This window comes from Lissotriton helveticus, chromosome 6 (genome assembly GCF_964261635.1).
Source record: "Lissotriton helveticus chromosome 6, aLisHel1.1, whole genome shotgun sequence".
Taxonomy (NCBI): domain Eukaryota; kingdom Metazoa; phylum Chordata; class Amphibia; order Caudata; family Salamandridae; genus Lissotriton; species Lissotriton helveticus.
In genome coordinates, this window is record NC_136067.1 from 1420000271 (window position 1) to 1420013158 (window position 12888).

A 12888-nucleotide genomic window follows, 5' to 3' on the forward strand; every position below is an offset into this window, starting at 1 on the left:
CCACTGCAGTGGAGCACCTTCAGTCTGGAACTGCCAGTATCAGCAGTGCGGGAGGGGATGAGGCGAGTGAGGCAGCCTCCAGTGTGAGCAGCGTCACCAGGCCTGAGACAAGCGAGAGGAGGCGCAGTGCGCGCAGTGCACCAGCCACTGTGAGTGATCACGGAGATGTTGAGGAGTCATGAGACAGAAGGCTGGGTGTCCGTGGCAAACGTAAATAGCCATGATGCAATGGCTCCCTGGCCATGGTGAGGTAACCATGGGCCAACTGTAGTGCCACATACAGCACCTCTGTTGTCAATGGACATTTTTTCTTTAGTTTTCATTTACCCTGCGTCATGTTTCTGTTACATTTATCAGCACCGGTCAGGTGTTAATGGGCATTAAACCCTTGCAATGCACATCATCCTGTCATGGCTCTTTCTTACCTGTCTCAGAAGTGATGGCGTGTGATGTATGTCCGCCTCCTTTGCCCTTCTGCTGTGTTGGGCACATGTGCCTGTCGGTGTTGGGGGGGGTTGCTGTGCACGTAGCTCGTCCTCACCGTACACCTCTATGGGTATCCCCCTTCTTGTTGCGATGTTATGCAGGATGGCACAGACAGCTATGATCTTGCAGCAGGTCACAGGGTCGTACTGCAATGCACCTCCTGTCTTGTACAATATTCTGAAGCGACTCTTGAGGATGCCGAATGTGCGCTCTACAACATTCCTTGTGCTGATGTGAGCTCTGTTGTAGCGCTGCTCTTGTGGTGTTGCTGGGTTGAGGTAGGGAGTGAGTAGATACTTACCCAAGGTGTAAGCGTTGTCACCTGCAGGATGGGGAGAGAATGGTTAGCGCCAGGAATGCTATGGTACATGTGGGGATGGATTAAATGGTGTTGCATCAATACGTGCCTAGTAGGTGTCCAACTCCAAATTCACCATTGATCAGGCGCCTGTGGATGCCACTGTGACGGAAGATGTATGCGTCGTGTGTGCTCCCTGGGAATTGGGCTACGAGGACCGTAATGATGTGCTTGGCATTGCACACGACCTGCACATTAATGGAATGGTATGACTTCCGGTTGCGGTAGATGTATTCGGTGGCTGAGGGAGGACAGATGTGGACATGGGTGCAGTCGACACACCCTATCACATGGGGGAATTGTGCCATCTGGTAGAACTCACGCTTGGTGCGGTTCAACTGTTGGGGGGTCGTGGGGAAGGTGATGTGACGATGTATCGATGCTAGCATGGCGCCCAGGAACCTGTGGAAGAAGCGTGATAGTGCGCTTTGCGACACGCCTCCGGCTTCTGCTATTACCCCCTGGAAGCTTCCAGACGCCAGCAGGTGCAGGCTGCATAGGACCTGGACATGGGCTGGTATTGCGTGGGTCCTAAGGGTCTGGTGCTGGAGTTGTGGTTCCAGATCTGCTATTACACACATTATCATGGCAGGGCAGAGTCTGTACTTAACGTACACCTGCTCCTCTGTTTGCCCGAGCAATGTGATGCGCACCTTGAAGACCCTATCCTGGATCATTCTCCTTCGCTGGGCCAGGGCATTGATTCTCCTCCTCCGAGCAAGCACGTAGGGGGCAGCCATTTTGGTTGACTAACAGGGTTTCCAGGGTCATTTTTAAAGGGTTACTGATTGTCAGCACCTGTCAGGTAATTTTTTTTTTTCTTCATTAGAATAACTTTACCTCCAGTTTGAGATTCCCCTTATTTTGCTCATGCTAAATAGCGATTTTTGAGGTTTTCGGTATTAGCAATTTTTGATGCATTCTGTTGCGATTCTTTATTAGCGATTCGGTATTACCGGGGCCTGCTTTGGTTTTCGTTATTACCGAATGCCTGGATACCGATTCGGTAATTTACCGAAGTTTTTTTTAGCGATTCTTTATTATTTACCGATTTGTGTTGATACATTGCATTTAGGGGTTTTGCGGTCGGTATCGGCCTGTTTTACCGATTCGGTATTTTACCGGGAGGTATTTTGCTTGATACATCTGCCTGATAGATAGGCTACTAAACTATTTTTATCTTTGCCATTATAGCCTATAATAGTAATATATACTGCCTTATTATGGTACCATGGGACTCCCACTTCGACGACAGGGAATGTTTCACATATGTGAATCTATGAAAGATACCAATACTGGATAACTGCAGTTACAGGTAAGTAACTCATTCTCTTAGAGTTTATACTGCCTATTTATGGGTCTCCCAATTTTGTTATCCCAGTTTAAGTAGAGTACAATGGGGCTGGTGTAAATGCTGTGCTCCGTGTAACCCTGTGTGGCAGAGATACACGAGTCCTTCACCATACTTATGTACCCCAGGATCCAGAAGTCTTCTTGTAGGCATTCAGGGATGTTTTACAGCTGTTTAACTGCAAAGAATATCAGGGAAATTACCAGATGGTTCTGCTGCTAGGTTTTTTCTCCCCAAAAAGAGCTCTCTGTTGGTTTCACACAGTAGAACCCACTAACTGGCAGATGCATCAACGTAGCCTTTTGCTATTCCTAAATAGCGATTTTTAAAGAATCGCTATTTAGGAATAGCAAAAGCCTATGCATGTAGGAATCGCTATTAAAATAGCTATTCCTTAACATTCCTTAATTGCTCCTCGCAAATTGCTAGTCGCAATTAAGGAATGCTGTCCCATTCATTCCTATGGGCCTACAGGCCCATAGGAATGTATTGGAGATTGCATGAGCAATTTGCGAGTACCAGTAGGTACTCGCAAATTGCTCATGCAATTTCAGGGGTGGAAGGGTGTCAAAATGACACCCTGTTGCACCCCTGAAATTGATCTATGCACATATGTTGCACCCACACATGTGTGTGCAACATGAAACTTTGAAAAATGCACAAAAGTGCTTTTTTCAAAGTTTTAGAAAATTACCATGAAGTTCAACTTCATGGTAATTTGCGAGCCCTATTAGCGAAATCGCTATTTTTTAAAATTTAATGCATTGCATTTAAGGAATCTCAATATGGGATTCTTTAAATGCAATCGCAATTTAAGGAATCTCAATTTAGAGATTCCTTAAATTGCGATTTTTGCATTTGGGATGATGCATCCCAAATGCAAAAATACCGGGAGCAAAGGGGCAGATTCTGAGAATCTGCCCATTTGCTCCCGGTATTTACTTTGATGCATCTGCCAGTGTGACTTCTCTTTCAGAAATACTTAGAACTGTGTATTTGTCATTGAAGAGACCCTTAAAGCTTCCACCGTTCTGTATGGAGCGTGCAGTAGAACAATGGGATTGTGCTCCCTTGAGCTGTAATCAAGATTGTGCTGTTAACGTATTCGGTTCTCAGCTGTGTAGTTCCGATTTCCAATGCAGAACATAATAAAGATTAAGGGCCAGATGTATAAAGGATTATTTTGATCGCAACTGCCTGATTCGTAGATTCGGACATTTGCGACTGGAAAAATAGTTTTTCTGATGAACAAAATTCTATACGGTTGCTTGTTACCAAATCACATTTTGCATTTGTGATTCGGTATTAGGAAGAGGCGTGTCTAAGGCATCCCTTTCAAATACCGAATCGGTATGGTATGTATTAATGTTTTGCAACCGAATTCCGGTTGCAAAACCATAATACTTTACCACCAGTTAAAATCTGGTGGTAACCCATTCACAAAGATGAACGTGACCCCAAGGGACCCCTTCCCCTTTGAGAATGTAAATAGTATTCTTTTTTAAGAGCAGGCAGTGGTCCCATGAACCACTGCCTACTCTTAAAAAATGAAACTGCAGAGTTTCTTATTTTTCTTTTTAAACGCACCCCGTTTTCCTTTCAGGAAAACTGGTTGCATTTTAAAAAAAATTATTGCTTTATTAAAAAACATTCACAGACATGGTCATTTGCTGACCTCAGCATTCCACCATCATTGTGATGTCTTCTATGCCTAATAAGTCGCAAATTGCGACCTACCTCATTAATATGCATGAGGTAGGTCTATTTGCGACCCACTAGGAATCACTAATGAAACTCAAAAGAGTTTCATACATTAAGAATACTGATTTCCTAATTGCGATTCTCAGAGAATCGGAATTAGGAAATCGGTATTCCTAATGTTAGTACATCTGGCCCAATGTTATCAAAGTGCCTGAAATTAGGGGTGCCAAAGTATGAAAGTGCCTTCCTACTGAAGCACTGCTGCATTAATGGGTGATATCAGGTTTTCTAAAGGTGTATGTTTTTTTTTCTTGCAGGCTTTCTGCGCAGCTGTATGGCATCTTATAACTGAAGCCCTAGGAAACAAAATAACACCCGAGCTAGTATTTGCCTATCGAGCTCTTACCCTGAACGTAGGGCCTCTCGGATCGTATGAGGCTAATCAGATATCTTCAGGTAATCCACAGAAAAACATCACTTATGTCAAGAAAAAATATGGGAGGAACATTATATGATAACCTCTCCCCAAACAGCTGTTTATGGCAGTATTAAACAATATATTGCTCTTTGACTTGGATTACCTACATATCAGCATCCTCCTTAGACATGCCCTTCAGACCCTCACCTGCTCTATACTTTCCCTCAGCTATCTACTACACACACACACTCTCTCTCTTAATTCGCACAGAACCATAAAGTCAGTTCTAGACAATGGGCCTTGCACTACACTTTGAGCCACATTAAATACACTCTTACTCAAACTCTTCACAACTTCAAACATGTCCTACCAATCTAAATCTGTGCTGCACATTCTCCGAAGCACTCTCTGCAGAACATCACTCACCACTACACCCATCCAGTACCAGATTCCTCTGCTCGTCCAGACAATTGTATTTTTCTTCCTACCAGGTCTGCTATTACATCTGATGATGGTGTCTTTAGACAGATTTTTAGGGGGCATATTATCAAGGGGCTTTATCTCCGCTTTTTTGGCTTTAAAAGCCAAGAAAGCGGAGATAAAATTATCTCCCTATTACCAAGCTGTCGCTAACACCAGTTAGCGACAGCTAATAGGAGATAGTGACCATCTTGGGCCCCGCTTTGCATGTCAGTGATATTTATCACTAATGACATGCAAAGTGGGCGTGCCAAGATGTTAGCGACTGAAAACAGTTGCTAACATCGCTATCTCCTATTACCAACTTTTGGAGATATTCGCGCTAAGCGCGAATATCTCCAAAAGCTAACACTTGCCCAGGAGCAGTTCTTAGCCATGTTATCCAATGGGAGGTGGATAACATGGCTAAGAGCATTTGCTCGATAATGCATGAATATCGCTGACTTTTCAGCGATATTCATGCATTGCGGCCGTTTTTTATCGCATTTGCGATAAACCTTGCTAATAGCAAGGTTTATCTGCGATAAAAATCGCCGATTTGCGGCGATAATTTTTGTCTCTAAACAAGTTAGAGACAAAAATTATCTCTATTGGTTGGTAATATGCCCCTAGGTTTCTTATTTTTACAGAAGTTTTTCATATTGAGATTTGTATAGAGCATTTTCTTATTGCTATTTTTACGCAGATTTTTAGTGTCTTGTACTTGATATTTTAACCCTCCATAATCCACCCTTGTATGTATTTGAAAAGAGTTTGCTCTGAGGTGGGGAATGGCTCTTTGCTTGGGTGAACATTTCCCTGTTTGTGGGTAAGCAGCTAAGGAACATCTGGAATGTGGTTAATAGCAGGGTGACATTAGGATTGTCAGGAGGAGTGGGGGATCTCTCTGAAGGAGAGAGAGAAGATTGCATGACTATGAGGCTCATAAATCAAAGGAAACTTCATGGTCAGGTACCACATTGGTTTAGAAGCACGCAAGGAAAGGGTGGCACCTGTAGCTAAAACTCAAGACCTGTCCTGGTTTGATCCTGGAGTGAGAGCAGTCTGGAGGGTACTACTTCAGCCATTCTGGATACTTCACCTATTCAGCAAAGATCCCTGTAAGCTTAGGATCTGCTGCTGAGCCAAGATTCATAAATTAAGAAATGGGAAGCACTGAATTGGAATCGGCTTAGGATGCTGCACACCATTAATGAAAGCAAATCTCTGTGTAGCTCTGAGTGCAAAAGCCAGATCATAGCATTAGTACCCTCTTATATCTCCATCATTCCCCTCAGGTAGATTACGTGTGAGAAAAAGGTTGAATAAATATGCGGCTGTGCTTGAACTAATCAGGTTGTTCCCAGACGTTTGTATTGAATGTTGGATTCACATATTGGTGGGCGTGTTTATGGGGCTATTTTAAGTTGACAAGTTAGGGTGAAGGGAGTTGTTGTTTTGCCAGTGCACAAATAAATGATATGTTGGGTGACACCTATTATGGTAAATGCTCTGCCTCAGCATGAAAGTTTTTTTTAAAGTCCTTAGTCACAAAGCTGCATGTGGGATTTCGCATTGGGACCTGGATGAGGCACAAGGCAACTGTTCTGGCTCTGTTCATACAAAATGAAACAAGGGGTAACCTTGTAACCCAGAGACCTGCGTAGGACAGCAATGGAGTAGGGCAGTGGTTCCTTCGGGAGAAGTAGAGGCCTCAACCTCCTTGGTAAATGTACAAGACCATCTTAAGATTGGTTTTGGTAAAGATGAAATCAAATATATTTGTTTCACAAACAAGAATCAAAGAATCTGTAAGAATACGTATATAGATAGAGAAGGTGCTCCACAGTAAGTGAACGGCACAGTAAAAGTAAGTAAGTGAGTTAAAGGACGCAAGTGCTATATGTAGAAGTATATAAAAAGACCAACGGCTGATTGAGATGTATCACCATTCTACTACAGAATGTGATAATTAGCATCATATTTCTGAAAGTCCACTAGTATCTTTTGTCAACGTTTCAACCATATTAACTGATTTTCAAGAGGGTCATCATCAGGACCAAAATAAAAAGGTAGCACCTACGGAAATACACAATCATATTTTGAAACTATGTGCATAATGTGTTAAAAATATCTACATAATCATTTTGATGTAGCATACCAAGATATAGGAGTATGTAGTATACCAAATTATAGAAGTGTTTTTTAAACAAATAGTTATCCTTCCAAAAAATGACTTCACACAACAGAAAGTTCCTAAAAGCAAAGTATCATAAATGGAATGACGGGAACAATATTGAGTCTTCAAACGTATCACAAGAATAGGAGAATGTTCAATGAATGTTCAATTATTTAAACCCACAATTACCTGGGAAAGATTGATATTTACCGAGGCAAGCGCTCATTCGTTTTATGTTATGCCAACCAATGGCTTAATTAAACACTTTCAAAGAAGTCTCGCTTTGGGTCTAATATCTAAAAAATAGAGTGTTAAGAGTGATTGACCCGATGTACAAAATTGTCAAAATACACCATTTCAAAAGTCGTTATTTGAAAAAGCATGGATGGTAATATAAAAACAGCTAGGAGGTTTTTTAGGTGTTCCAGAATTTCAAGGCGCACAGCCAGAGTGCCCGCAAGGTTAAGGTAGAAACAATAAAAAATAAAAAATTAAATGGTCGGTATAGGCAATGGGGGGAACGGTAAATCCTCACAACCGCTCAAGGATGGACCAGGATTAGTCCATACGGAACAAAAGAAAACCACAGTGCCCCTGCACTATACAATAATGATATTAGAGTATTTGGTATCAGCAATGTCAATTCAATGAGTAGAAAGAACAATAGAACAACACCCAATTCATTCAAATATCTAAACAGTTGGCGACCATGCTTAGACAAAATAGAGGTGTAGATGGGATCCGTTGTTGGTGCGAAAATTCTGTTTATTGTTCCTATATGTAGGCCAACACGTGTTTCATCGCAGGGAAACAGACTGCGAATCTTCAGGGCTGAATAGAAACATAGAGAATACATTTGCGATCATGTGTATAATGCAAGTGTATGCAAAGGTGACTTGGTAGTGTCACCCTTTGTGAAGAGAAGACATGCCATCGTGTGACTTTATGTGACTCTGTGTCAAAGTGCATGACAATCATTATTTGGGTGACATAAGTGAATTTCTATGGTATCTAATCTCTTTAGTAAAACCTGTAGACAATGAAAACTTAGTCGTAGAAAATTATGGTGCTAAAAGTGAAGAAATGTGGGAAACGTGAGGTGTGTAAAAACAGAAGAATAAGAAATCCCAAGTGACTGTTGCAGTGAGTTTACTTACTTTCTTGAAAACTCCTATGACAACCTAATGAGGAAGTGCTGTTTACTTATGTATCCCCAGAGCATGTATGTCATAGACTGACGTTGCGCTAATTCTATAGTAACTATAATGATGGATCTCTCTTGTATATAATTAAGAACAATCTTTTCAACTCATTTTCATTTTTCAATTTTTGTTTTATTTACGATTAAACTAGATACTACTTGAATGTAGACATTAATAATAGCCGCCTAACAACTATTACAATGCACTATATCGGAAACTCCTAAAAAGATATAACTCAGCTCCAAGAGCGTAGAGTCACAAAAACGAGTAATTATCTATTAAAACAACACAGAAAATTAACAAATTGCAATAGAAACTATACGAATATTAATGAGCAATATAGACAGACCGTTCATAAGCTTCCTCATTGTCTTCTCTTCACAAAGGGTGACACTACCAAGTCACCTTTGCATACACTTGCATTATACACATGATCGCAAATGTATTCTCTATGTTTCTATTCAGCCCTGAAGATTCGCAGTCTGTTTCCCTGCGATGAAACACGTGTTGGCCTACATATAGGAACAATAAACAGAATTTTCGCACCAACAACGGATCCCATCTACACCTCTATTTTGTCTAAGCATGGTCGCCAACTGTTTAGATATTTGAATGAATTGGGTGTTGTTCTATTGTTCTTTCTACTCATTGAATTGACATTGCTGATACCAAATACTCTAATATCATTATTGTATAGTGCAGGGGCACTGTGGTTTTCTCATGGATGGTAATATACTGTGCTGTAAATTTATACTGTACATTGGTGTGAAACTTGAGATCTTCAATAAAAATTGCAGATTCTTTTCTGACTTGAAAACCTACCGGAATAATGTTACATTAAAGGTATTCCTTTATTAAATGACTGTGTCGCTGAATTCTGATCAACTTCTTGCCTCTAAGTTTGGCCTGACGTGCTTTTGGTTCAAGTTACCAGAGGGTTCAGCACAGGGTAATTTTGTGACTTTTTGTGGTTCACCCTGACAAGGATTGTGGCTGTTGCTTGAATCAGGGTTCACTGAACTCAAGCAAAACCCAATTTCTCGCACTTTGAAACACTATGCAGTCTGCTCTGGACCAAGTTTATTTAAAATATATCAGTAACCAACTAGCGCATTCTTGGCAGTCAGGGTGAATGAAGGCAAGGGGTACTAGGCAGTTCAGTCTTTTGCATGCCGAGATCCTTTTCAGTTTTATATACTCTGATGTACATGTTGTGATTTTCAATGTGAAATGGATTTTGTTTTTCTCGTGCGTATGTGGTCTTTTTTTAAAGTGCTGACAAACATTAAAGAAAATTTCAAAAATAAAACAAAATGTAAATGTATCCATTACAGCCAGCACACAGCCCATTACATAATGTGCTATACAGAGATTCTCACCTAAAATGCTCATCGCCCAAAACTGTACCACCATTGGATCTCTTTCCCATATTGTGTCCATTTCTGCTTAAAATTGTCCTTGTGGGTTCAGGCACCACCCTTGACCAAGCTGTAGTAATCGTACACTCCTCATGGTTTTGATGGGTATTACTGTGGTCCTTGTGGATTTCTGATGCACTCTAGGCTCTCTCCATGGTTGCACAGCCAAGTTCCTAAAAGAAGAACAAGAGAGGGTCAGAAAAGGGAAACAGTGACTGAAAAGTAAGCCATAAAATTCATCTAAGTGATTATGGATGGAAATCTCATTTGCCCATCACAGTTCCTCTACTGAAGATTGGTCAAACACATAATAGGCAGTTGTCCCACCTTCTCCCGAACAGAAAGATGGAAATATGAAAGGAGGCCAGGAGGATTATTGGGTTAATGATAGATCTGCATGCTACTGGATCAGGGACACACCGCGGCCCTCGTCCTTCTAGACCTCCTCGCAGCTTTCAACACCGTCTCACATCGCACGCTCGCTGCCAGACTTCACAACGCGGGAATACAAGGAGACACTCTCGACTGGATCCGATCCTTCCTCTCCGACAGAACCCAAAGGATCCGACTCCCGCCCTTCCTCTCCAAATCCACGGAAATCAGCTTCAGAGTACCCCAGGGATCATCTCTCAGCCCCACGCTATTCATCATCTACATGGCCCCACTCGCCGCCATCGTCAGACAACATGGGCTGAACATCATATCCTATGCCGTCAACACCCAACTCATCCTCTCGCTCACAAAGAATCATGAAGACACCAGATTCTGCTTCCAGGAAGGAATAAAGAAAGTGACAGCCTTGTCACTGTCTTGTTTTTTGCCAAGATTATCATTGTTAAAGTTTGGAATATATATATCATGTATCGATTTAAGCCTGTGGGATCAAACGCTCATAGTTATATTGATTTGAAAAAAATTACCTTCTCTTGAGATGTCATCATGTATGAAAGGAAGTTTTGGGAAATATACTTTTATGTGAGGTGCATAGAGTGCATGACGTAAGGAACATCAGCTGTTAAAGACCCCTTGGCTACGTCATAGACATGAATATAGCATGATTCTGAAAATCAAAGTGATGAGGAAGCATGGAAGGGTCAGAGGAAGGGGTGTTACTACATTGCTTGTATTAAATAGATTTGGTAGTGCACTTTACGAACATGTCAGTGTGTTATAACCAGGTATTATAGACATAGCAAATAATAGTATGGATTAATGGAAAAGCACTGCTGACCATAGCAAAGCTCCGTTTTATTTCCTAATGCCTTTAAACATGGTGTGTAATCCTGAACTGGTTAACAATGATTTTAAAAATGAAAATAAATATTTTGTAAACTGTTTCATTGTTCTTTGCCGGATGTATAGGTACCTAATTGATCTCATAATGAGGGCTTGTGATGGGAAGATGTGATTATTAATGTTCTAATTATTTTCCACATTTTTAGATGCCAAAAATGAGGTTCCAGAGTCTTGGCAGAACAAGAGCCCGACTACAGAAGAAAAAACATCTGCAATTAAGCTTCAGGCTTGGTGGCGAGGAACCCGCACTCGAAAGGTTTTCAGAGCTAGGATACCTGGTAGGTTAATGCAGTTTTATTTTTAAAGTTGTTTGTGTCCATGCTGTTTAATTTTGCTTGAAAATGTTAAGCCTGAGCATCAATCTGTAAAAAACATAAAAAGACTTGTTGAATTTAAAATGTTCAAATCCTTATACATGAAACAAACAAGAGCAATTACAGCCATAGTCCACAACCTGTTCATATTAGATTTAAATCCTGCCCATAAAATCTGCCCTGTTAGATTATAAAACATTTTTCTTATAGAGACTTCTAGCCGCAGATTCGTCACCATTTGACTATTCCCCAGGAGTCAGACTGGATCTGGAAATGTGTTTGTATTACTTCAGCTTGCCCAAAGATGGCATAGTGCGGCTCCGCACTGATGCCGTTCTGCTCCAGAAACAATGTGCTGGACCTTTAAAGGCACTACTCCAGTGCACTGACATCAGTTTCTTTCTTTCATTGTATCTAGGTGTGTATTGAGAGTTTCTCTAGTCTCTCAGAGAGGGCTTTTTGTCAGCTATTTTCCAAATGTTCTGCATGATGACAGCCTTTAAGCCCTGTAAGGACAGTCGTAAACAGAGAGACAGATCCCCACGAGGGGTGCCTGTGGTTTATGCAGTTGTGTGACGACCTCAAGACCTGCCGGGACTGCACACCATTGAATCTGGAGGCTGTCAGGGAATGCGAAGCGAAACCTTACGTGGAAAAGTTCAAAACGGCACAACATCTGTACCTCTCCAAGTCATAAGCTACTTACCGGTCCCGTTTCCTGAGTTGATACAGCCGCTCTCGAGGACGGTCTTTGACATGCTTCAAATCTTTAGGTATGCATAAGAAGTCCAAGTAGAGTTCCACTCCTTCGCGCCATTTCCACTCCCCTGACGAAGCGCGTGGACGGCAGCATTGGTGCCATTCCCGTTCCTGATGACTGCCGACTCAGGAGCCGAATCGCAGCTGCCTCCGGCACTTCCTGTGTTTCCGAGGTCTTCAGCCGCACTGTGCCAAATTTAGGAATTTCACTCAGCCATGCTTCTGCTTTGCGGTCCTTTATCAACATCCTCTGGTGCACCTTCAGCCCCATGGAGCCAAGAGGCTTATCACCAGGATTGCGGCTGGCTCCAGCTGGGCCCTCTGTGCAGATTGCACTCTTGGCTCCAGTACCAATGCTGATCTCAGTGCCCTTACCCAATCCAGGCCCCGGCATGTCGACACTGATGCTGACTTTGCAACCAGAAGAGGTGGGCCCTATTGTTCTTTCCAGTGCCAATTTGATCCCAGTTTGAATTTGACCGATGCCTCAACTGAATCCAAAAGAGGTTTCTGCTCTCGCCTTAACACCAGGCAGGCAACACTTACATTCTCTTTTTGGCACCAACACCAACAACGAATCTGATCAGGGTGACGAGTTCGCTCAGCCTTATGATGATCACAGTTGATATGAGGTCTTACAAGATGCTAGTAGGCTAAACACTTCCCAGAAACTGCACTTTTCTCCCTCCTGGTCCAGCCATGAAAGTCAAGTCCAGTCAAAAGGCTTTATTTCGATAAAAACATATCGTAAAAGCATCACATTATAAAAAACACATTGTGCAGTTAAAAACAAGAATTAATCTATTTACACCAGGGTTTCTTGCCTTTTTTAGATCTGACATTTATAGGTAAGAAACACAATATAAAACAAAAATTTAAGAATCAGATTAAACAGTACATTTAAGCCTTTTGATTCTAAGGTGCCATGCCCATGATAAAAATTTTGA

At 41.7% G+C, this 12888-nt stretch overlaps 1 protein-coding gene across 2 annotated transcripts in view; it reads left to right on the forward strand.

Moving 5' to 3' along the window:
- The window catches only part of ADGB (androglobin), a 1448570-nt gene that overhangs the window by 915288 nt on the left and 520394 nt on the right, over nt 1-12888 (forward strand). For both annotated transcript variants that reach the window (XM_078649209.1, XM_078649210.1), the window contains exons 21-22: nt 4214-4352; nt 11015-11146. In XM_078649209.1, coding sequence (XP_078505335.1) covers nt 4214-4352; nt 11015-11146 — 271 coding nt within the window. The remainder of the gene's footprint in view (nt 1-4213; nt 4353-11014; nt 11147-12888) is intronic.